This window comes from Dasypus novemcinctus, chromosome 3, assembly GCF_030445035.2.
Source record: "Dasypus novemcinctus isolate mDasNov1 chromosome 3, mDasNov1.1.hap2, whole genome shotgun sequence".
NCBI classification, from domain to species: domain Eukaryota; kingdom Metazoa; phylum Chordata; class Mammalia; order Cingulata; family Dasypodidae; genus Dasypus; species Dasypus novemcinctus.
The window spans coordinates 42,498,085-42,523,672 of record NC_080675.1 but is presented as its reverse complement, the minus strand read 5'-3'; the positions used below and the strand labels follow the sequence as shown (position 1 = coordinate 42,523,672).

Genomic DNA, 25,588 nt, shown 5'->3' with positions numbered 1-25,588 from the left:
AGTGCAGGGGCTGCTAAATGGAATTGTATCTCAACCAAAATCAGTTGGCACAGAGTGAGAGGAGGCCAGGGCACCCTGAGAGGATCAGCGTTGGAATGGTGGGGCACCAGCTTTTCAAAGATTTGGGCTTTTGATCTTACGTTGAATTCTGTCTCTGAAGCTGTAGGTTCAGTATTCTAAATGTTGTTTTTTCCCCAGCTTGAGATGGAGAATCAGCATCTGAAAAGTTGTAATCAGCGCCTGGTAGACCAGGTGGGAGCTCTTCAAAGTGCACTAGAAGGTAGGCAGGCCGGGTACATGTGTGCATGGTGCGGTGTGGGCTGAATCCAGGAAGCCCTCAAATGGCGCTGACGTTCTCATGCCCCTTTTTGCCCAACCACAGCTCTTCAGATGGCACCCTCCGGGAAGCTGCTGGTGGCCCCCCAGGAAACCCCAGAGCAGGATCCTCTCCCTTCTGGGCCAGGAACCCAGTCAACGGGGCAGGACAGTGGTTCCCAAACTCAGGGTGCCTTGAAGGTGGCTGTGCCAGCACCTTCTCCAGGTGCCCCACAGGACAAGGACTCTGTTCGTGAAGCAGGAAGCCCCTTGGAGGACTCCCACCCCAGGTTGGTCCACCCTTGGGAAACAGGAGAGGCCAGGACTCCTCCGTCTTACCTGGGAAGAGAGGGCTCTCCTGGCCCACTGTGTGTAAAGCCTCACACTCCCAGATGTGCTTCAGCTTCCTGGGGTGAGGGCCTGGTCAGTGCTCAGGGTGGGCTGCACCCTGCGGCAAAGATCTCTGGCCCCGGCAGCAGCCTGACCTTACCCAAGGTGCGAGCTCCTGGCACCCATTGGGATGGCGTCCAGCTGGCCAAGCGGCACCATAGCCAGCCCCAGGTGCACCCTGGGCACTTCGATCACATGGTGACCGTTGAGATTGGAGCCCTCTCAGCCCGCTACCCCTCTGACCATTCCCAAGTGGATACCCAGGCTGAGCTCCAAGACGTACCAGAGAAGATGGAGATGGAGGATCCACCTGCAAAAGGGAAGAAGGAGGAACGAGAGAACCCAAAGGCCGCCAGGGCTGAGCTGGAGGAAGTGGAGCTGGGGAGCAAACCCCCCACACCGCCCCTGCACCGCTTTCCATCCTGGGTAAGAGGCAGCCTCGGGGCTGGGCAGAGCTGGCAAGGCGAACACTGCTCACCAGGTGCAGCCACGCCAGAGCAGGAGGCAAGGCTGTTGTTCTCACAACAGCTCTGGGAAGCTGCCCATACCACACAACTAGTGAGGGGCAGAGTCGGAATTTGAAATAACACAAATGGTGTCCACTGTCGTTTCCTGAATGCTCACATGTGCCATGCACCAAGCTGGGTATTGTACACACATTTTCTCATTTAATTTTCATCACTCTTCGGAGGGTTACAATGTGATTACATGTATGGGTCCCAGAATCAAACTGCTAGGGTTGCATTGCTGACTGCACGCCCATAGACAAGTTACTAACCTCTGTGTCTCAGTTTCCCCATGGGGATAATAGTGCCTACTTTAAGGGTTGTTGTGAGGATTAAATGTGTTAATATTTAATAAAACTACCTGATTCAGGGTAAGTGGGACATAAGGGTTGGCTATTTTTTCTTTTTTCTTTTTTTTTAGTAACCGTAGTTAACTATTTATTGAGGTTTTGCTTCGTGACAACCCCTGTGCTAAGTATAGATCAAGCATTCATTTATTCATTCAATTAAAATTTTTTTTTAATCAGAGAAATTAAAGGTTTACCAAAAAAATCATGCAGAAAGTAGAGTTCCCATGTACCCCCTTCTCACATACCTTTTTCCCTATTAACATTTTAGGTAGTGTGGTACATTTGTTACAATTGATGAAACAGAATTGTAATTTTGCTATCAACGTTAGCCCTTTGTTTATGTTAGGGTTTACTTTTTGTCTTGTGCAGTTCTATGTTTGTGTGTGCATGTAGTAACTTATATACAATTTAAAATTTTCCTTTTTTCCCCTTTTCAAATATTCAGTTTAGTGGTGGTAATTACCTGGCTCCTGGTAAACTATATTCTAGTGTCTGACTTACGAATTTGCATATTCTGCTTATTTCACATGAGATCGTGCAGTATTTGTCCTTTTGTGTCTGGCTTATTTCATTCAATGTGATGTCTTCAGGGTTCATCTCTGTTGTCAAATGCATCAGAACTTCATTCCTTTTTTTGTTTTTAAGAAAATGAAATAATGATAAAAAATAATGAAAAAATATTTAAAGAGAAAAACTTTTTTGACATTTTGCCTTTCATCACTGTCATGTAATATTTGTCCTTCAATGCCTAGCTCTTTTTTTTGTTTTGTTTTGTTTTGTTTTTAAAGATTTATTTATTTAATTCCCCTCCCTCCCTCGGTTGTCTGTTCTCTGTGTCTGTTTGCTGCATCTTGTTTCTTTGTCCACTTCTGTTGTCGCCAGCAGCACGGGAAGTGTGGGCATTGCCATTCCTGGGTAGGCTGCACTTTCTTTCGCGCTGGGCGACTCTCCTTATGGGGCGCACTCCTTGCGCATTGGGCTCCCCTATGCGGGGGACACCCCTGCGTGGCAGGGCACTCCTTGCATGCGTCAGCACTGCGCATGGGCCAGCTTCACACGGGTCAAGGAGGCCCGGGGTTTGAACTGTGGACCTCCCATGTGGTAGACGGACGCCCTAACCACTGGGCCATGTCCGTTTCCCAATGCCTAGCTCGTTTCACTCAACATAGGTCCTCAAGGTTCATCCATGAGAACCTCATTCCTTTTTACAGTCAAATGATATTCCATTGTATGGCTATGCCATATTTGGTTACCCATTTATTGTTGCTGTACACTTGGGTTACTTGCGTCCTTTGGCAATTGTGAATAATGCTAATATGAACACTGGTGTGTGGATATCTGTTTGAGTCCCTGCTTTCAGTTCTTCTGGGCAGATACCTAGAAGTGGGATTGCCAGATCATATAGTAGTTCTATGTTTAACTTTTAACTTTTCAAGGAATCACCGAACTATTTTCACAGGGTCTGCACCATTTTACATTTTCACCAATAGTGAATGAGTGTTCCTGTTTTTCCACATCCTCTCCAACACATATTTTACATTTTTAAAATAGTAGCCATTTTATTAAAGTATGAAGTAGTATCTCATTTTGTTTTTGTTTTTTTAATTTTTTTTTATTCCCCCCTTTGCGTCTTTTTGCTTGCTGTCTGCTCTCTCTGTCCATTCGCTGTGCATTCTTCTGTGTCTGTTTTTTTTTTTATGTATTTCCTTCCCCCCTTTGCAGCTTGCTTGTTGTCTGCTTTCTATGTCCATTCGCTACATGCTCTTCTGTATGTCTCCCTTTTTTCTGTATGTCTCTGCGGCGCTTGCAGGCCAGATGGCTCTCTGCAGCACTTACGGGCTGGATGGCACTCTGTGGCGCATACAGGGGGCCAGGCGGCACTCCGTGGCACTTGTGGGTGAGCCTGCTTTCACAAGGAAGCCCCAGAACGTGAACCCAGGGCCTCCCATATGGTAGACAGGAGCCCAGCTGATTGAGTCACAGCTGCTTCCCTCATTTTGGTTTTGATTTGCATTTCCCTAATAACTAATGGTGTTGAGCATCTTTTCATGTTTTTATTGGCATCTTGACAATACTTTCCTTGGAGAAATGTCTGTTCATTCCTCCCCTCTCCCTGCTCTTTTTGCTCTCTGTGTCCATTCACTGTGTGATGATCTGTGTCTGTTTCTCTTTTTGTCTTCTCTTCTTGTTCTCTCCTCTAGGATTCGCTAGGATTTGATCCTGGGGACCTCCAATGTGGAGAGAGGTTCCCTGTTACTTGCATCACCTCAGTTCCTGGATTTCTGTTGCGTCTCGCCTTGATTCTCCTCTTCATCCCTCTTTTGTTGCATCACCATCTTGCTGCACGGCTTGCCACTCGGGCACGCCTTTACCAGGAGCCCCCAGGATCACACCTGGGTCCTCCCATATGGTAGACAGAAGCCTAATCACTTGAGTACATCCATTTCCCTGTCTGTTCATTCTTTTGTCCATTTTTAATTGGGTTGTTTGTCTTTTGTTGTTGACTTAATTTGGGTTCTTTATATATTCTATATTAAACTCTTAGTGGATCTATGGTTTTCCAATATTTTCTGTCATTCTATAGGTTGTCTTTTTACTTTGTTGATAATGTCCTTTGCACAGAAGTTTTTAATTTTGATGAAGTCTAATTTATCTATTTTTTCTTTTGTTGCTTATGCTTTTGGTATAAAGTATAATAAGAAACCTTCGCAAGGTCTTGAAGATGCTTCCCTATGCCTTTTTCTAGGAGTCTTAGTTCTTATATTTAGGTCTTTGATCCATTTGAGTTAATATTTGTACATGGTGTGAAGTAGGGTCCACCTTCATTCTTTTACATAAGGACATCCAGTTTTCCTAGTACCATTTGTTCAAGAGACTATTCTTTCCCTATTTTTTTTCAAATTTTTTTTCTTTTTTTTTGTTATCCTTTTTTTTTTTTTTTAAAGATACATAGATCACACCAAATCTTTCCCCATTGAATGCACTTTGCACCCTTGTTAAAATTTTGAGATCAACAGGTCAAAGGTATGAGGGCTTATTTCTGAATTCTTAATTTGATTCCATTCTTTTATATATCTGTTCTTGGGACAGTACCATGGTGTTTTGACTATTGTAGCTTTGTAATAAGTTATAAAATTGGGAAGTGTGGGTCCTCTATCTTTGTTCTTCTTTTTCAAGATGGTTTTGGCTATTTGTGACCCCTTAACCTTCCATAGAAATTTGATGATTGGCTTTTCCATTTCTGCAAAGAAGGCTGCTGGAATTTTGTTTGGAATTGCATTCAATCTTTATATTGCTTTGAGTAGAATTGACATCTTGACAATATTTAATCTTCCAATCTGTGAACACCCAATGTCCTTCCGTTTATTTAGGTTGATTTTATTTTATTTTTATTTTTTAAAGATTTATTTATTTTATTTATTTCTCTACCCTTCCCCCCCCACCCTGGTTGTCTGTTCTCTATGTCTATTTGCTGTATCTTCTTCTTTGTCTGCCTCTGTTGTTGTCAGTGGCATGGGAATCTGTGTTTCTTTTTTTGTTGCATCATCTTCTGTCAGCTCTCCGTGTGTGCGGCACCATTCCTGGGCAGGCTGCACTTTCTTTCGCGCTGGGCAGCTCTCCTTACGGGGTGCACTCCTTGCGCATGGGGATCCCCCACGCGGGGGACACCCCTGCGTGGCAGGACACTCCTTGCGCTCATCAGCACTGCGCATGAGCCAGCTCCACAGGGGTCAGGGAGGTCCGAGGTTTGAACCGCTGACTTCCCATGTGGTAGATGGACGCTGTAACCACTGGGCCAAGTCCGCTGCCCCTATTTTAGGTTGATTTTAATTTCAGCAATGTTTTGTAGTTTTCTGTGCATAAGTCCTGTACATCCTTGATTAAACTTAATTCTCTTGATTGCTATTGTAAGTGGAATTTTTTCCTTGATTTCCTCTTTAGATTGTTCCTTACTAGTGCATAGAAATACCGCTGATTTCTACCACTTTTCTGTATCCATGTATTAGCTCTGGTAGCTTTGTCATGGCTTTTCTAGGATTCCCTCAATGCATAAGATCACATCCTCTGCACATAGAGGGAGTTTTACTTCTTCCTTTTGTATGTGGATGCCTTTTATTTCTGAGTGTTTTTTTTTTAATCTGGAAGGGGTGCTGAATTTTGTCAAATGCCTTTTCTTTGTCAGCTGAGATGATCATATGTTTTCTTCCCCTTTGTTCTATTAATGTGGTGTACGATATGCCTACCTGGATAAATCCCATTTGATCATGGTCTAACGTTTCTTTAATGTACGTTGGATTTGGCTTGCTAATATTTTGTTCAGGATTTTTGCATCTACATTCATAAGGGATATTCATCCATAATTTTCTTTTTTTCTTGTGATATCTTTATCTGGTTTTGCTATCAGGGTGACACTGGCCTCATGATGTCTGGTGGACTGGCTTCAAAATCAATCATCATGTGGGAGGGGGTTAGGGTGGGGATACAGATGGAACAAGACTGGCCATGAATTAATCTTTGTAGAAGCTGGATGATGCGTGTATGAGGTTTTTTTAATACTCTTCTCTCTACTTTTACATCGTTTGACATTTTCCATGATAAAAAGTGAAAACAAATGGATAGAGGTTAATGACATTTCACAGGTCAGTGGTGAGATAACGAGTGTCGAGAGCCTAGTGCAGGGCCTACCCGTGGGAAGCACTCAGCATGTGTACAAGGAGTTTGGGAGTTTGGTGCTACTTCTGCCTTTTACAGATGAATATACTGCTATTTCCACGGGCTTAGTTACTTGCCCAGGGTCACATGACAGTTGGCAAGGGGGGGCCAGGCATTATATATGGGCCCAGCTGTTCCCAAAGATCAGCTCTAACCCTCCAGCTGTACTGCCTCTTCGGGAACGTCACAGCCTGAACTTCAGTCTCTTATTCATGGTCTGACTCGTGGATGCCACAGTGGTGTGAGGCAGCACTGGAGGGACTCCTGAGTGTTAGGTTCCTGGCAGCAGAGGGAACGGGGCACTCTGGGGGAGAGGCATCAGGATGGCACTCTACCAATGCACACCACTACTTGGGGTCCCGTCTTTTCTTCAGCACCTTCCAGGGTCTCCTTTGAAAATGCTGGCACTGTGGGAGGCTTACTGCCCAAGGCTTCTCAGCCGCATTCTTAACAGTGATTGCTGACCAGCAGCTGAGAGCTCTAGGGGGCACCTAGAAGACAAGACTGGAGGCACAGTCAAGTGTGGGAGTAGGTACCCAGAGGGAGGGCAGGGGGGCCAGGGGAAGTGCAGTGCAGCATCACCAAGGCCAGCCAGTCTTCAGATCATGGGTCACTGACTTGTCCATAAAGCCAACACAATCATGGGAGTACCGCACAGAGCACAAGTGTTAGGTGGACGACAGGTGGGCAGAGAAAGAAGCAGAGGACAAGGTGGGGCAAAGGGGAAGAAGATGCTGAAAATGGCAGAAGGGCCAGGCCGGGTTGGAACTCAGTCAGAACCATCCCTCTTGTTCATTGCTGTCTTGTAAATAAAAATGCTCTGGAGTCTTAAAGCAAGGGTGGGAGTGAGGGAGCATTCACACAAAGGACATTGCAAGAGGGCCCAGCGGGTGTTATAAGAGAAAAATGTTGCTTCCTTCTGCCATTTTGCCAAAATACAGCCATCTTCCATGATGGCTAATAGTGGTTCTTGTGTTCAGTCTGTCCATGGTGAGTGCGTGTGAAGGGGGGAGGCAGGGAGAGGGAGCGGAGAGTAAATATATGAAATGCTTCAGAAGACATTTTCCCCACGTGAACATCAGCCAAATTCCAGGGTGAGGTGTTGAGGGGTGTCAGGTATTCTCCCAGGCCCTCTCTGCTCCCTCAGGACCCAGAAATCAGCTAAACCAGTTTGAAGAGAATCTCTCTCATGTTTGCAATGATGTTTGTAACTTGTTCCTACGGAAAACACAGTACAATGCCTGCTCCGCCCAAGGTCCCCAAGGCAGGATCACAGCAGTCAGAGAAGTCTTCTTTCAGCCAGGACTAACTGGGCATTAACCATCCTGCGAGGTGGGGACAGACTGAGAATTCAGAGAAGACATTTCTCAGTCTGAGGGTATCGGATATATTTATTTATCAATTTAGAGTTTGCAGAGCCCTTTATCTGTTAATCCTCAAAAGCACCTTGTAGGTTAGGCACTAGAGAAACGCTTGCAAAACAGTTCTATGTTTTGTTTAACCTAAATTCCTCTAGCTTCAGTTTCATTTCCTCTGTGGACTTAAAGGCCTGTCTTTTGTTGAATTCCATGGCCACTTCTAGCAGGAATGATCTCTCTCTTTTTTTTAATGCTTTATTTTACCACTTGGACCTAGTTTATCTGCCCTGCATAAGCAAGGCCTGAAACATAACCTGATGACCACAGGAATTTCCCTCCCCCAGCAATGCACCTTGGATTTTCTTCCTCTGTCTTCCCATCCTGCCAGCTATCTCAGAATCTCATCCGTTTGCTCACCAATCTCTGCCTCTCTCCCCCAGTAGCCCTGGTGCTGCTGTTCTCTTCTAGGGCAATCCCCCCAGCCCAGTGCCACCTCCCTTCCAGCTCCCCTGCCAGCCCAGCCGGCCCTGCCCCACGCCAAGATGCCAGCTGGCCTCCTGAGCTAGCCTGGCACTCCTCCCGAGGCAGCCAGCTCCCTAGTCAGACTTTGTGACAGTTGCCTGAGTGGGCCTTTGTTTTCCCTTTCTGGTGAGTGGAGAAAGAAATAGGGGACAGCACCTGTAGGTTGTCTGGAAGAAATCAAAACCATTAACAAGAAAAATCCTCCATAGGTGTGTGGGCCTGCTTCATCTGTAGGGCCACCCGTAGGGACGAAGACTTGAGAATGGGCATCCTCCCACGGACCTATCTTCTCCTCTGTAGTTCTGGACTCTGGTTGGGCCAGAGGGAAAATTCTGGCTGAATAAGCTTTGTGGGTTGGCCCTGAAGCCTAACCATAATCTAATATTACTGTAGGGGAAAACTTGTCCTTGGTGCCAGTGGGCTTCCACGTGCCTCTGACCTCCTCATTGTCAACGCCCTCAATTTCTGGACCCCCGTGCCCTCCCACCACCCCTCTCAGCTGCTCAAGCCTGTTGAAGTGTCACTTCCACCTAAGGGCTTCTAAAATAAGTACAATTCAAGAAACAGGCTATTGACCTTCTCTCCTCTTGAAACATCCTCTGCCCAAGGGAAGAATGAAAGCAAGAAAGAAAATGAGTAACTGTTGTGTACTGATTATATGTTTCAGGTATTGTGATTCTCACAACAGTCCTAAAAGGTAGGCATTGCTAGCCCCATTTTAGATTAGAGGAAAATGAGGCTCAAAAACTATGTAACTTGCCTAAGATTCCTCTGCCACAACTGGTTCCTAGGTGTGGAACCAGATCTGCTTGACTCTAAAGCCAGGATTTTCCCTCTGCTCCCCAGAACGGCGAGGGGTGAACACAGTCCTGGGCCCTAACTGATCCCCTGACCTGCCCTGGGACCTCTCATTCCAGGAAAGCCGGATTTACGCTGTGGCCACATCGGGCATGCGACTCTCGGACGTGTCTCCCAGAAGTAATGCCTCCTGCTGCGGTCGAAAGAGTGAGAGCAAAGGTGGGCAGGGCAGGCACGGGAGGAGGAGGGGATGCAGGCCCAGGGTCACGTGGCACCACTTCCCTCTCCTGAAAGGTGAAGGTCAGGTGAAATCACAGCTCAAGGACTGGCTTGGGGGAGGAAGGAAGCCATGCATATTCAGCTCATCACCTGCCTGGTGGGAGCCAGAAGGGATTACAGCCAGTCACAGAGCTGGAAGGGGCCTTCGAGGTAGTCCTCCAGCCCACCTCCCACTGCACAGGCTAACCTTCTGTAGACCTGGGGCCTGGATGCGAGGAGCCACCTGAAGGTGCCACTCCCATCCCCGCTGCAGAATCCCCACAGTGAAGTGAGAGCCCCACAGTCACAGTCCAGCAGGACACATTGCAAGCCTCCTGGAGGTAAAGCAGCTACAGGGCAAGGCTTTTGGATTCCATTGCAATGGGTTCTTTCTGGGATCATGGTCCCCCAAAGGAAGCCCAGGGGAATGGAAAGGAAGGAGAGAAGAAGAAAACCTTGGCCGCCTGTCCTGAGACCTGGCACCCCACCTGCTCTCCTGGTGTGCTTTCAGGGCAACGCTGCCCGCATGACTGTCCTGTCTCTGCTCAGTTCCCTGCCAACCCCACGTGCCTTATCTCAGCTCTCTCTTCTCTCCTCCAGCTTCAAGCCCTCCTGCTCTGGAATCCCCTGGGCCTTTCTCTGGCCTTGTCTACAAGAAGGTCACTGTGCCTGTCTACACAGCCCTGAAGGGGGTAAGGAACTGCTGCCCAAAGAGGGGGTACCCCCATCAGGAGAGGTCCCCTCCACTCTGCTTGCAGTGGCTGGGGTGGCACTTCAGGGTCAGGCCTCTGCATCCACGTGACCCTGTTTCTACGAGCTCAGCCCGTACATGTTTCATTTTAATTTCTTTTTCATCTTTATTTGATTTTTATTATAAAAGTTATACATTTAAAATTATGAATCAAATAAATGTGGGCAAAGTAAAAAGTTAAAGGTTAAACCTATGCCTGTTCCTCCCCTGCTCTCTGTCATGCCTCATGTCTGCCCCACTTCTCAGGTCCCAGAGGGCAGTGGGTCTCCTTCCAGAATTTTTTTTTGTATGTTCAAACATATACATATGCAAAATATATATGCATATGTTCCATGCCTATCTCTACCATTTTTTTAAACAAAAATCAGAAATAATAGTGTATTACAACATGGTTTTTTTTTTTTCTTTTTTTATTCTGAAGTACTTTCAAACTAGAGGACAGTTACAAAAACAACACAAACCTCAAGCAGACAACTCCAAAATACCCCTATCCCCCAGATACTCAGATCTACCAATTTTAAGATTTTGCCACATTTGCCTTACCATTCTACCTACCAGTCTATCTGTCTATCAATTTACCAATCTATTTTCTGAACACGTAAATATAGGTTATATACGTCATGCTCCTTGAACATTTAATAATACCATGGACATTTCCTAAGAACAAAGATATTCATTTAGGTGTCCACCTAAAGTGCAATTTTCAAGAAGTTTAACATTGATATATAAGCCTACAGTCTATATTTCAGTTTTGTTTTGTTTTTTAAGATTTTAATTTAATTTATTTCTCTCCCCTTCTCCCCCATTGTCTGCTCTCTGTGTCCATTTTGCTGTGTGTTCTTCTGCGTCGCTTGCATTATCCCGTGGCACTGGGAAACTGTGTCTCTTTTTTGTTGCATCATCTTACTGTGTCAGCTCTCCGTGTATGCAGCACCACTCCTGGGTGGGCTGTGTTTTTTTCACACGGGGCGGCTCTCCTTGTGGGGTGCACTCCCTATGCCCTTGCACACCGCAGCACTGCACGTAGCCGAACCCTGTATGCTCCATGTGGTAGCTCTATCTGTTGAGCCACATCCACTTCCCAATATATTTCAGTTTTTTTCATATGTCCCAATGATGTCTTTTTCAAACTTTCTTTCCTTCCTTTTTTAGATCCTTCTAGGATCATATATTGGCTTTAATTGTCATTATCTATTGAGTTGCTCTTTTTTTTTTAATTGTGGGAATATATATACGACAAATTTTCCCATTTCAGCCACTCCAGAGCATACCATTCAGTGGGATTAATCACATTCACAACATTGTGGTACCCTGACTACCTTCCCTTACTAAAACTTTCCCATCACCCCAAACAGAAGCGCTTTGCCCATTTTGCATTAACTACCCATCTCTCTGTTCTGGCAAACTATACTCAACTTTCTGTCTCTATGAGTTTTCATATTCTCCTATATTTTCTTTGTAGTTACCATAAGGCTTAAATTTAACATCCTAAATGTATAATCTCGTGTGCTTCAGTACCAGTTTAACTTTAATGGTATACACAAACTATGTTCTTGTCCCCTGCTGTTTCTCCACTTTTATGTGCATATTTATACATTATGAGTCCAAAACCACTTATTTATCATTATTTTTTATGCATTTGTCTTTTAGATCCTATAGGAAGTAAAAACAGTAGAGTTACAAGCCAAAAAATTTAAAGTACTGGCATTTATATATTTACCCATGTCTCCTTACTGGAGACCCTTATTTCTTCATGTGGCTTCAATCTGTTGTTTAATGTCCTTTCCTTTCAACCTACTGAACTCTCTTTGGCATCTCTTATAAGGCCTGGTCTAGTGGCAACAAAGTTGCTTAGTTTTTGTTTATCTGGGAATGTCTTAATTTCGCCCTCATTTCTGAAAGTCTGTTTTGCCAAATACAGAATCCTTGGTTGGCAGTTTTTTGCTTTCAGCACTTTAAATATGTCATCCACTGCCATGTTGCCTCTATGGCCTTTCCAATGAGAAACAGGCACTTGATCTTATTGAGGCTCCCTTGTATGTGACACATTGCTTCTCTCTTGTGGCTTTCAGAATTCTCTCTCTTTGGCATTCAACAGTTTCATTATAATATGTTATGTTTTGGGTCTATTTGGGTTATCCTGTTTGGAGTTCATTGAGCATCTTGGGTGTGTATATTCATGTCTTTTGTTAAATTTGGGATTTCAGCCATTATTTTTTTAAAACATTCTATCTGACCCTTTTTCTCTGTCTTCTTCTGAGTTATATGGGTGTGTTTGATGATGTCCCACAGGTTCCTCACTTTTCTTCATTCTTCTTTCTGCTTCTCAGACTGGATGACTTCAATGGTCTTATCTTCAAGTTCACTGATTCTTTTGCCAACTCCAATCTGCCCCTCTAGGGAATTTTTAGTTTTTGTTACCATAGTTGTATTAGTCAGCCAAAGGGGTGCTGATGCAAAATAATACCAGAGATCTGTTGACTTTTATAAAGGATATTTATTTGGGGTAGAAGCTTAAAGTTACAGGCCGTAAAGCATAAGTTACTTCCCGCATCAAAGTCTATTTCTATGTGTTGGGGCAAGATGGCTGCCGAAGTCTGCCAAAAATTCAGACTTCTTGGGTTCCTCTCTTCCTGGGGCTCCATTTCTTTCTGGGCTCAGCTGCTATGCACTCTCCACAAGACCAGCTATAGACTGTCAGGCAAGCGGCTCTGTCTCTCTCTCTGGGGCTTCTCCCATGTCTGAGGAGCCATCTCTGTTCTTTTGTGTGCTTCTCCTGTGTGTTCGCTTCCTGGGCTCCAGCTTAAAACTCCCAACTCTGTCCTTTGCCATGTCTTTTCTCTGTGAGTCCCTGCCCACCAAGGGGCAGGAACTCAATGCCTTACTGACATGGCCCAATCAAAGTCCTAATCATAATTTAATCAATTAAAAATGATACCTCTGATAGACCAGTTTACAAACATATTCCAATAACTATTTTTGGAATTCATAAACAATGCCTAACTGCTACAGTGGTCTTCAGCTCTGTTTCGTTCCTTTTCATAATTTCCTACTGTCTATTGATATTTTCTTTGTGTTCATCTCTCCTGATTTCCTTTAGTTCTATATTTACATTTTCCTTTAGCTCTCTGAGCATATTTAGGATGACTTTTTAAAGTCTTTGCTGAGTATGTTCCAGGTCCTCCTCCTTGATGATTTATAATACTTCAGTCTTCTTGGCATGGGACATCACTTCACATTTCTTTGTATGTTTGGTACTTTTTGTTGAAACCTGGACATTTTTATATTTTATTGTGTTTTCACTGGGATTTAGGTCTGAGTGGGGGAAAAAGTGTTCCTTAAGCTTGTAGCCAGCTAGTATTGTGATAGAGCTTTCCTTGAATGCCAGGAGCTAACAAAAAAAAAAAAGAGAGAGAGAGAAGAGAAGAAACACCTTTCTCAGACTTTGCAGATTGACCTGTACAAGTGCCTTATTGCTCTATTTCAGGGTTTATCCATACAATGAGTTTAGTGAATAGCTCCAGGCCAAAGCATAGGGGCCTCCCTGATCCTTTGTGAGCATGCATGTTTTCCTGGGCATTTGTGAATGGCCCTAGGATTATCCCCTATTATACAGATACAATATCCCTTCTTCCCTAGGAAACAATTTCCCGGTGGTCCTGGGCATTGCACTTTATGCCTCCAGCCAGCAATCCATTACCCCAGTTAACCACTTGAATGCTGTCCCACAACATTTTGTAGGAGAGTTCTGTTAACTGCTTTCTCCACACAGGGCAAGTTCTGGGATGGCACGTCCCTCAGGCCACCACTAGACTGATTGGGCCACCCACACATCCATGCTCCCAGTATGTGCACAAGGGTCCTTCTGCTCCCCCTGGAACCAGGACCAGAGATCCACACTGGGGGCTTGGGCCAGCTCTGCACTGAGCCAGTGACGCATGGGGGAGGAGCCAGCCTGGGTACCATGAGATCCTACTGCTTTTAAGCTTGAGCATTCTCCATGTTACTGCAGTCCTTTACCTGTTTATTGGAGCTTTGAGAAAGATATTTCTGCCAGTTCTTGATAATTGTTCAAAGCTTCTTGAGGGGAGGGAGCCCTGAAGCAACTCACTCCACATCTTGATTGGGATAGGGCCCGCAACATGATATTTTCATAGACATTTTTGTTTCTCTTTCTTATTAGTTTTTGAAATTTTAACAGTAATACTCAGTAAAAAAAAAAATTATAGAACAATAAAAAGCCAAAAGTGAAATTTTCTCACATTGCTTTTCCCTAATTCCTAACTCTAGAGGCAACTATCATAAATGTTCTGCTGTGTATGCTGCAAGATTCTCTGATTCATTGATGAAAAATTTACAAGTTTGTATTCTCTCCCTCTCCCTGTCTCTCTTTCATACACATGCACACCAAGGGCATCCTTCCATACGTGCACATGCGATTTCCTACCCCTTCTTAATTGCAGCCTAGTACTCATTGGTATAGAGGCACCATAGCTGCCTTAATATTTGCTGCACTGATGAACAGTTCAGTTGTTGCCCTATTTGTTGTGATGAACATCACTGTGCAAATAGGTCTTCGTGCACTTATACATATTTCTGTAGAGTAGAGTCCTAGAGGTGGGATTTCTGGGCAAATTATATGCATGTTTTAAATGTTGATAGGTCCTGCCCAATTCCCTTCTAAAAAGGCGTTATCATGCTTGTCTCCTTTTCCCCATACCCGCACCAGCATTGAGGATAATCAGTCTTTTTACATTTTTGCCAACATCTACACACATTTTAAAACCCCTCTCCCACACTTGCCCTATGGCATGACTTTCTGGCTCCCTTGTGGCAGGGAGCAAGAATCACAGCAGCTGACTATTCAGCCTGAATGGGGCAGCACCTTTGGAGACCACAGAAGATGGTATGGGGGGGTGGGAGGCCCAAGGAGAAGTACAGAGATGAGGAAGCAGGAGTAAGGCCAGTAGGGCCTTCCGGAGTCCATAGCCTTTGGAGCGGTTGTCTGCTCGGCACCCTGGCGGGGTGAGGACACTGATGCTGCCCCGGACAGGCCACGATGCCTGGGAACTTGGAGCAGGAGCTGCAGTGGGGAAGGGGACCTGTTTTGCAGAAAGCCCTGCAGATCAGCAACGTGCCCTTTGTGGACGAGTCCTCCGGGTCTGACGACGACTGCAGCTCTCAGGCGAGTTTCCGAACTTCGGTTCCCTGCTCGGAGTCCCGGAAGACCAGCGGACTTGGCAGCCCCCGGGCCATCAAGAGAGGTACAGAGAAGGGGAGCAGGAGCAACAACGGGCACCTCCTCCCTGAGCAGTCGTGCCCCCAGGCCCCCGCCTGCCCGCTCTGCAGATGCTCTACCCTCTGCCCCCACTCAGAGGTCCTGGGCTGGGTGATGAAGGCTCCGCAGCTCCTGGGATGGGAGGGTTGGGGGAGGTGTGGGACCCAGGGGTCTTGACTCCTCTCCCACGGCCAGGTGTCTCAATGTCCTCGCTGAGCTCCGAGAGCGACTATGCTATCCCCCCGGATGCCTGCTCTCTGGACAGTGACTACTCAGAGCCTGAGCACAAACTACAGCGCACCTCATCCTACTCCACTGACGGGCTGGGCCTAGGCAGGGTGAGCTGGCAGCACAGTCCCGATGAAGCCTGAAGGGGTCAGGGTGGGCACAGGCCTCCAGCAGATATGGGGAACCCCAGGTTTGGTGAAGAAAGGCGGGTGGGGTCCAGGGACTGCCATTGAGGTGAGGCCATGGGGACTGGGCTGGGGGTTGTGGCGTGATGGAGGCAGTCACACACCTGTGAGGAAGGAGGGGTGCCTCGCGAGCACCTCCTCATACCAGGAGCAGCCAGGTGGCACGAGCCCACTTTGGCCCACCAGGGTGCACGAAGAGTTTTACTCACCTTACCTTGTTTTCTCTAAAACTGACCCTGGAATGCTAATGAGAGTTAACATTTATTGCACTCTTATCTGGTGCCAGGCACAGTGCTCAGTGCTTTTCAGGCCTTGGCTCTCCTGTCCTCACAATCCCCTGAGGAGTATTACTCCATTCTGCAGATGAGAAGGCTGAGGCCAGGGCTGTGCTCCTACATGCCAGAGCCAGCAGGAAATCCAGATCTCCTTCCTAAGCCCTTGCTCTATACCACTGGGCTGCCCCTTTGTCTTCATCTCCCCTGTCCCACAAACTCGGCACCCCAGCCTGGCTGATGTGCCCACTGTCCCCCAAACCTTCCTTGCCCTCTCCTCCTGTGCTACCTGGAATGGCCTTCTTCCTCCCCTCAGCTTGTCTGAGGCTGACCTCCCCTTTAAAGGCCAGCCAGGTCTCTTTCCTGAAGCCTCCCTGGCCAGCCTTTCCCTTTTGCAGCCCCTAATCTGCCATCTTCCCATGGTGAGAGGTTCTCTTCCTTGCCCAGTGCGAGAGCCCTTCCACAGCAGGACCTTCCTTGGTCCTCTCTGAACCCTTCGTGGTGTCCTGAAAATACACATAGTAGATACTTAATATATTGTTTTAAAATTGATGACAAAGGAGGGACTCCACTGGACCATTTTGGCCTATGTGACAAAGCTCCAAGGGATCTCCTTTCTGTCTACTCCTCTTCTCCCCTACATCCTTCCACTCCTACAGGAGTCACTGGAGAAGTCGGGCTACCTGCTGAAAATGGGGAGCCGGGTGAAGACCTGGAAGAGGCGCTGGTTCGTCCTGAGACAGGGACAGATTATGTACTACAAGTCCCCGGTGAGACCCTCCTCCCCTAGGACTATGTAGTTAAAAGGACCCTACCCCAAATTCAGAATTGTGTGAGAGGGCTGGAGGAGCGGAAGTGTGGCCCAAGGTCAGAGGGCCAAAGATCTGGCAGGTGGGCCATCTGAGCATTGAGCCACACTTGGGGACAAAAGCCAGAGGCTGGCCACCAGTTCTCACTATGAAATAGGCACTGAGGAAACTATTATAGCTCAGCCCATCCACAGCTTTGAAGCCATTTTCTAGGTCATTTGGCTTGGTGATTCTTCCTTCCTTCAGCAGCCAATTTCTTCTAATGCCTGGTCCTGTAAGAGAACTCTTCCCAGGCTAGCCACACATCATCTGGATTGTCCTAACAAGTGAGCCCATTGCCTCCTCCACCTCCTTCCACCAAAGGAGGTGTTTGGAAGTAGGGAACTTTAGACATTGGAAATTAGTTGACTGGACCTCTCTCGAGAGTCTATTTGAATGTTTTAAAGAAGGCAGAAAGGCTTTGTCTCTTATGCAGCTCCAGTTGATTGGTAGTGGATGCCTCGAACATTATGTTAAGAAGGACTGGGGATGTATCTGAGCTCAGCTAGAAAGCATGATGTGATTGATTAATGTCTGCAGTGGGCACTGGAAAGAGTAACTGTAACATCTGTGCACTTATTTATCATGCTTGCTATGAAGAATGCAATGGAAACATTTAAGATCTTTATAAAAGCTCAGGTCCTTAATCAGTGATCCTTTTGGCTAGGATCAGGGTCCAAAACAAGTTACCCATCATACTTAGCCCAAGAAAGGGAATCACTTTCCCTTTGTGACCTGGAGTAAGATATGATATTAAGCGATGCTGTTCTGGGAAGGTTCCACACTCCATCTTCTCTCCTGCCCACTCCTTTCTTTACAGAGTGATGTCATCCGGAAACCTCAAGGTCAAGTGGAACTGAATTCCCGTTGCCAAATTGTTCAAGGGGAGGGTGCAAAGACATTCCAGGTGAGCAGGCTCTTGATAGTATTTTAGACAGAAGTGGAGTGTGGGTTTGGATATAGCTATAATTGAGGCAAAGATGGAGCAAAATGAGCATGTATGAAGGACACTACATTAACATTTGGCCATGATCCTAATTTGTGAGTCTGAGAAAGGAAGATGAGAAGGCAAACTATGAAGGTAGGGAAGACAGAGAAGAAAAGGAGGGAGAGAATATCAAGATAGGAAGGAGGAGAGCCCAGTGGGTTTAGAGATTTGTATCCCCGCAGAGCCAGGTCCCTGTTAATCCTCCTGTGTTCCTGCTTCTGGCCCCCAATCCCTCACTCCTTCATAGCTCATCTCTGAGAAGAAAACCTACCACCTGACAGCTGATTCACCCAGCCTGCTGGAGGAGTGGATCCAAGTACTCCAGAGCCTGCTCAAGGTCCAAGCCACTGGGCCTCCAACCCTGCCTCAGGGAGGCACTAAACCCACCGTGAAGGGCTGGCTGACCAAGGTATGGGGTGGAGCTAGTGCGGAGGAATGCAGGCCTCTTGAGAGTCAGGGGGGCCAGGATTGGGAGGGTAAGGGCCAGTGGGTTCCCTCCTCATCCACAGCTCCTTTCTCCAGGAACTTCCTCCCAGCGGTTGGCCCTCAAATATGGACTGGACACACAAGATGATGGTGCATGATTCCCTGGAAATAGGGATCAGAGCTATTCTCCAGACAGAGGAGGGAAAGGAATGTTTTGTGCCCATTTTGAGGTCATTGGGTGTTGCCCCACTCTTCCTGGTGTCCCACAAAGCTTCAGTATTAATAATGGGAAGTAGAGACCTAGGCGAGGTGGTGATGACCACTCAAAGACTCTGTATCCCAGGGTGCTGAGGGACCTGCCCTAAAGATATGTTTTAGGTAGAGCTCTTCTGGTGATCAGGACCAGAGAAGCACTTGTTATTCCCCCAGGGAAAGGGAAGTTAAGGATGCATATGAACTAGACCCAGAAGCCCTCAGTGCTCAGTGCTCCAGGGTTCTCTATCTGTGCTTCTCCATTCCGTCTCTGTGTCTGTGATTCTCCTCTGCCTGTGTGCAGTTTCTGTTCGCTTTTGACTGACACTTGCCTAGGACCCCCACTTGTCATGACCCTTACCTTCCTCACAGTATCCTTAAAACTCTGGCCTTTGCCAACTGCCACATTCTTCCTTGTTCATGTTCCTCACAGAGGAAATCTGATTGGCCTGTTTTTTTTTTCATGTAAAAATTTATTGATTTATCATCCTGAATGTCATAATTTATATGCATTTATATAAAATTGCTTATAAGAAATACTAATTTTACAGTAAGTAAATATTAGTTTCAGTGTTAATTAGGACTTTGAAACTCACCAAATTATTTTAAGTACTCTGTTTAGCCATATAACTTCAGATAAGGATCATCTGTAAAAGGTTGGCTCCCGGTCAGCTCTATCAAGTAGAATGTCTCCTTTTAAACACTTTTTAAAATTACAAAAAATTTATATATATATATATATTTATATATATGTATATGTGTGTATATATGTATATATAAATAAAGGGGCTAAAATACAAAATTTATATATTTTTAAATTTTTAATTTTTTAAATATAAAAAAATACAATATATATAAAAAAAATTCCCATTATTAATACTGGTCTTAATCCCAAAACACCCAATAGCAGTTGTTTTTCCTCATTTGCATTTTTAACATAAGAGCTCCAGCTTTTTGATATATAACTCTAACCTTCGTTCTCTCCTTTTTGCTCTCTCCTCTAGAAATCACAATTTTTCAAATGATATTTTAAAAAGCCCATTATCTAAATGTCCCACCTATCCTCCTCCGACCTCAGGATTATCAGGGTGACCCAAATTAAAGAAAAACATAAATATTTACATTACAAACAATTAGTGCTTATTAATCACTTTTTGGTAATTAGAAAGGGTTATAAGAAGAGAGCCTGGGAAAATTCTAATTGATGGGCTTCAGGACACCCCCTCACCTTGCTCTCACTCTTGCTCAAGTCCAGATTCTGATCCCCTCCACGGGAACGGTCCCGCGCTCGGAAACGATGGAGAGTCAAAAGCCAGAGAGGTTCACATGAGAGCTGGGGTGTGGGCAGGAGGGGGATGGTGGTCCATGCTGCACACCTAACTCAGGGATGTCTCCAAACAGCTCCCGCTGTCTGGTCTGAGTCATGGTTATCATTTAATGGCAGGTCATAGGCCATGGAGCAGCCCAAGGATGGGTGGGTATCACATGGTATACAACTCTGCATCCTTTCTGTGAAAGAGGTGGTTTCCTTTAGTAGGGAGTCTGAGCAGTGTCTCCACAAAAGACCCAAGTTCGACTATGGATTTTGAAATTTGTCTCCCTTCTCTTAGCCTGGCCTGGATTATTCTTGGGGTCACTTGGTTCTAATAATGCTAGTTCATGTCTGTCTACAGGTAAAGCATGGCCACTCCAAGCTGGTCTGGTGTGCTCTTGTTGGAAAAACCTTCTACTACTATCGGAGCCACGAGGACAAGGTACTTCCTTGGGTTTGATGAAGCCTTTCAACTCTCTTTCACTTCCCCCAAACCCCCACGCTGTGGCTCCGTGTCCTCACGGAAGCCCCCAGCTTTACATTTGACTCCACTTAACCGTCCAACAAATGCAAATGCCAGCTGGCTGGATCCCTCCACAGTACGCAGCTCAGATGCATACAGCTGGGATGCTGCAACCTCCCCCTCCCCATCCTGTCGTCCTTTCCACTTCCATCATTCCCAGCCCTACAGAGCCTATCAGTTCAGAGAGAGGAGGTCCACCCAGAGCCCCGGCTCTCTCACTCATGAAAGGCTCTTGCCCACAGCGACCCCTGGGCTGCCTGCCCATGCGGGATGCACACGTAGAGGAAGTAGATAGATCCTGTGACTCAGACGAGGACTACGAGGCTGGAGGAATCAGGAGGTTGCTTTCCTCCCACTGCACCCTGGTGATCCACCCCCCAGAGCACAGCCCCACCTACCTCCTTATTGGCACCAAGCATGAAAAGGTAAGGGAGGGGATTGGGCCATGACAAAACTTGGACCTGTGATTGCCATCTTCCCTTCTCTCTTACCCCTGAGCCTTGGGAAGCTTAGGGTAAGAGAGAAGTTTATTTCCCTCTTGAACACTTTGGCAACTAGTATTCCCTAGTGGGATATTCCCTTATATTGAATTTACTCCCAGTGATTAACATCTCTCGATTGGGGCCATGAGATAGGACCACAAGGTTGGAGACTTAGGTTCATGTGCACCTCATCCAAAGCCTTTCCTCTTGAGAGGAAACCAAGCTAGCTGAATCCCACCACGGGCTGGGCTCCTTCACGGAACCTCCTTGGAGCTGTTGCCATTCCTCCCACCCCATCTCCACCAGATGGCTTTCCATCCCTTTCCAGGATACGTGGCTTTACCACCTCACAGTGGCTGCAGGTGGAAGCAGTGCCAACGTGGGCACTGCTTATGAGCAGCTCATTGGAAAACTCATGGATGGTGAGGGAGACCCAGGTAAGACAAGGGTGGCCATCACTGCTGGGGTTAGAGGGTGGTGCTGGGTGATTGTTGGTTAAGAACCCAAAGAAAGCACTCGTACACCCTGAAGCTGTTTTCAATGACTAAGCCACAGAGGGCCTTTCCTGTACCAAGTTCCAAGGACCTTGTATCAGGAAGCGTTTATCTAGGAAACAGACTTTCTAGTGACCTGAGTAAATGTTTTACTCTGTTCAACCTGTAGCTTTTTTGGCTACAGGTTTTTGAAAAAAGAAGGTAGCTGGTTAATCTATAGTTATAATTTGTTAATCAATAAATGGAGCCTAAATTGGGATCCAGCTAATCTAAGCCTGGAGTATTGGGAGTCTTTATTTTCCTACTGATACTTGGGGCACTGAAGAACTAATGGTACACACCATATACACCTCTTTACTACTGTCCTAAGGTCGCTTTCAGGTTCCTTCATCCAGACCTGACACTGCAGGGAAGAGGTATCCCTTGCACACATATTCTTGCACACAGATGCCCAGTCTTATACACACACTCCTCTTGCAGCCCCACAAGCAAAGTGGCAGCTATTTTCCTGTATAGTCATTCTTATGAGTGTGCTAATTGCATACCCTACTCTCTGTGGATGATAAACCCAGTACCACTCATGTGTCCAGACAGTTAAACCATTGTCTTCCCCATAAATTAGAGTGGGGCTGGGAGGTGAGTTCCCTCTTCACTGGTAATTGCTGCTGCTCTCTGGTACTGTGCTTTGGGCAGATTCCCCACTCTGGAAGCACCCAATGCTGTGCTACAGCAAAGATGGGCTGTACAGCTCCCTCACCACCCTGCCCTCTGAAGCCCTGCAGACGGAAGCCCTCAAACTCTTCAAGGTAACGTGAGCACATAGCCCAGCCCCACGGACAGGTGGCACCCACATGACCCATGCTATTAGGGGGTGGCCCACAGAAGGACCTGAAGAGGAAGGGAAAAAAAAGTCCCCCAGAATCCCTGCTGCAGGAACTATAGTCCTCCTATTGGGAGGAGAGCTTCTGGGAGAGAGGAAATTCTGGGTCTTTATTCATGAGTCCTTGGCAAGCTTCAGTGAAAACTCTCCCTTGAGGAGCTCCCCTTCCCATTTGGTTAAAAGCTGGAAAGATCAAGTTTATGCTGCTTTTGGATCTAAAAGATTCCAACCTCTGTCACAAGGCTCTTTGTCTGAATTTTCTATTGTTTTTAAATGGACATGTCTTGCTTATGCAATAGAAATATTTTACAGAAGGAAAAATTCTACCCTAAAGCAACGTCCTTCCAGCAGGCATTGACACTCACAAGCAATAACAATGCTCCCACTTTATAAAGGGCTATCAGTGAACTTGAGCCTCCCTTGAGGCCTGGGGGAATGGCTCAGCTTGTTCACCTCTCCCCTTGGAATCTGAGGCACCATTCCACTGTCATGGAGGAAATAATCAAGGGCCTTCGGTCTTCCTATGCCCGCCATCTCTTCCCTCCCAGTCCTGCCAGCTCTTCATCAATGTGCCTTTGGAAGCTGCCTCCGTGGACTACCATGTGTCCTTGGCCCAGACAGCGCTGCAGGTCTGCCTCGTTCACCCAGAGCTGCAGAGTGAGATCTACTGCCAGCTCATGAAGCAGACTAGCTGCCGCCCACCTCAGAAGTACTCACTCACGCAGGTGGGCATCCCCAGGGGTGGAATAGCAGACAGGAGCCATTGGCAAAGGCTGCCCAGGAGGTGGGGAAGGTGGAAGGAGGTGACTGGACAGGTATCCTTGGAGCCTCTTACTTCCCCGAGTTGAGCTAGCCGGTGGACAGCCTTACTACAGGTGTCCTCTGTGTCCACCTGGTCCCTATGCACAACCAGATTCTGTGGTTGCCATTCTGAGCAAAGGCTGACTGAGTGATTGGGGGCTCTAGTTAGGACATTGAGAGTGCTTCAAAGAGAGCAGATGGGATGCAGAACCACACTCACTCCACGGTGCCTATCCCCTATGGCAGTGCTGGCAGCTCCTGGCTCTGTGTGCCCCACTCTTCCTACCGCAGCATCACTTCCTTTGGTATGTCAAACAGCAGCTCCAGCGCCATGCAGATCCCAGGTGAGTGAATGTCATTTCCTCTGCCACTCTGGTACTATTAACTGAGGTATGATTAAGAGGGATGTGGGGACAGACCAAATGGAAAAACCTTCAGATTGCCCCTAGCCTCTGAGATTTGCTGGGTGGTACATGGAGACCCCAACCTTAATGTATACTCAGATGGGTTGTGGAGCTCCAGGCATGCTTAGGTTTCTCTTTACAATAAACCATACATCCATAGATGTTTTGTGGGGGCTTTCAAATGATACCATTTGCCCACAAATTTTCATTTCCTGCTGTCTGAAAGACATCCATGCCAGCAGTCTGTAGCATATAGGCTCTCAATGATAATGACATCCCCAGAATCTTTATAGCTTTTTTCACAGCCTGCTCCAGGCTGCACATTTGGTCCTGGCTAGGTCTAGGTAGTGGACCCAGGGTGCCAAGGTCCTGGGGAATAGGTGAAGTCTCTAGTAGTTTCCTCTTCTCCTGTCTTTAGAAATGAGACTGGCCAGTATGCCACCTATTGTCAGCGGGCAGTAGAGAGGACCCTACAGACTGGGGAGCGGGAAGCCAGGCCATCACGCATGGAGGTGGTGTCCATCTTGCTGCGTAACCCCTTCAACCATTCCTCGCCCTTCAGCATCCCCGTGCACTTTGCCAATGGAACTTACCAGGTGAGGAGGCTGGGCATGCTCCCTGTCCTGAGACTTCTCATCTCACTATCCTGTAGAGCAGGGGTTTTTAATCTTTTTTGTTCTACAGACCCCTTTGCCAATCAGGTGAAAACCATGGACCCCTTATTAAGTCCACACTATACTGTGTATTATTTAATAAATATATCACACCCGCACCAACATATCCGCACAAGAATGTTTTTTTGAATTTCAATTCAAGTTCACGGACCCCTTGTTAAAACCCCTGCCATAGAGAAGAGTGTTGGGCCAAGTAGGTGCTTAGCCTTCTTAGGCTGGGCAGATTTTTAATAGGCAAACCAGCAAAAGGGATGGGCCAAGGATTTGGGGGGTGGGCTTAGTGCTAGTGTATAGGGAGAAAGGAGCTTGAATCACAAAAGGGCTTCACTCTTGAAAGCCCTGGAAGTAGATCTTTGGAACTCCTTATATGAACAGGGAGCTTGAGACACTGACCAAGGAAGTGGCTTGACTACAGGCATCCAAACGATAGATGGTACAGGAGGAACAGAGTTTGTCTGATTCCAGTTTACACAGGGCAGACTCACATACCTTAAGCACTCACCCTCTTCATATGAATATGGTAACCAGCTTTCTTTGGCCTCTTGCTTTTGCCCTTGCCCTTTTCAACCCACCCCTTCCACCTTCTGTGCTCAGTCTCCTCCACTGCCCCAGTGAGCTCATCTCTGGAAGGGCACTCTGGGACAGAACACCTCTTCCTTCTCAGGTGGTTGGTTTTGATGGCTCCTCCACAGTTGACGAGTTCCTCCAGCGGCTGAATCAGGAGACAGGCATGAGAAAGTCATCCCACAATGGCTTTTCCCTCTTCACAGATGATCCTTCTGGCAGGGACCTGGAACACTACCTGCAAGGGAGTATCAAGGTAACAGCTCCCCATTAAGCTGAGTGACCCCCTCCTGACCACCTGGCAGGTGCCTGACCGTTCAGCAGCCTATGCTGCTAAAATGGGCCTGTGCAGACAGAGAAAAGCTATGTGTGCTCATGTCCCTGGAGATAAGATCTCCACATCCCTTTTTCCCTTGAATGGCTGTGCAGCAGTGTCCAGTAAGGCATCCAGGGGTAAAGCTGCTCCTTAGCTCTGTGTAGGAAGGACAAGGAGGTACTTTGCAGCAGTAGCCCCTACTCAGTCTGCTGCCAATTATGTATGCATACTCATGGTGGACAGTGAAATGCCTAGATCCACTAGAAATCACACTGTACACTGTGCCTCACTTTTCCCACGTCTGCACAGGCTTGTGCTATGTTTATAGGTCCAACCACATTTTAAGAAGGTAGATCCTTATGGTACCTCTGTAAGTGAAGGCCCTTGAATGGGATTTAAGAAAGACCTATCTTATATTGTGGTCTAAGGTTAGTGCCACGGGAGATAAGTGTTTGTGGGAATGTGCTGTAGTACTTGATGAGGTTATTTCAGCTCTAGATTCTACTTCTTTATGGTAACAGAACAAAGACTCCCATAGTCTCTTACCATTGCCTGGAAAAACGATGCCACATATCTGCTTTATAAATTTCCCAGCCCCGGTAAGGCTTTGTTATACAGTAGACCTCTGGGTATACTGTTGAAGGGGAGAATAGTGGTCAGTGAAGTGACAGGAAGTCATGTTTTTGACTGGGGCCTGCCT

General features: G+C 46.6%; 1 protein-coding gene across 6 annotated transcripts in view; it reads left to right on the top strand.

Annotated features, from left to right (window-relative positions):
* PLEKHH1 (pleckstrin homology, MyTH4 and FERM domain containing H1) overlaps positions 1 to 25,588 on the top strand; it is a 60,071-nt gene that overhangs the window by 26,169 nt on the left and 8,314 nt on the right. For all 6 annotated transcript variants that reach the window (XR_011648320.1, XM_012519178.4, XM_071213854.1 and 3 more), the window contains 17 exons: positions 199 to 280; positions 383 to 1,131; positions 9,072 to 9,171; positions 9,811 to 9,902; positions 15,075 to 15,225; positions 15,435 to 15,577; positions 16,584 to 16,694; positions 17,593 to 17,679; positions 18,008 to 18,169; positions 20,112 to 20,192; positions 20,516 to 20,698; positions 21,084 to 21,192; positions 21,943 to 22,055; positions 22,678 to 22,854; positions 23,177 to 23,274; positions 23,753 to 23,930; positions 24,673 to 24,828. Coding sequence is in view for 5 of the 6 variants with exons in the window: in XM_012519178.4 (XP_012374632.1) it covers positions 199 to 280; positions 383 to 1,131; positions 9,072 to 9,171; positions 9,811 to 9,902; positions 15,075 to 15,225; positions 15,435 to 15,577; positions 16,584 to 16,694; positions 17,593 to 17,679; positions 18,008 to 18,169; positions 20,112 to 20,192; positions 20,516 to 20,698; positions 21,084 to 21,192; positions 21,943 to 22,055; positions 22,678 to 22,854; positions 23,177 to 23,274; positions 23,753 to 23,930; positions 24,673 to 24,828 (2,772 nt within the window). In the remaining variant the exon portion in view is untranslated. The remainder of the gene's footprint in view (positions 1 to 198; positions 281 to 382; positions 1,132 to 9,071; positions 9,172 to 9,810; positions 9,903 to 15,074; positions 15,226 to 15,434; positions 15,578 to 16,583; positions 16,695 to 17,592; positions 17,680 to 18,007; positions 18,170 to 20,111; positions 20,193 to 20,515; positions 20,699 to 21,083; positions 21,193 to 21,942; positions 22,056 to 22,677; positions 22,855 to 23,176; positions 23,275 to 23,752; positions 23,931 to 24,672; positions 24,829 to 25,588) is intronic.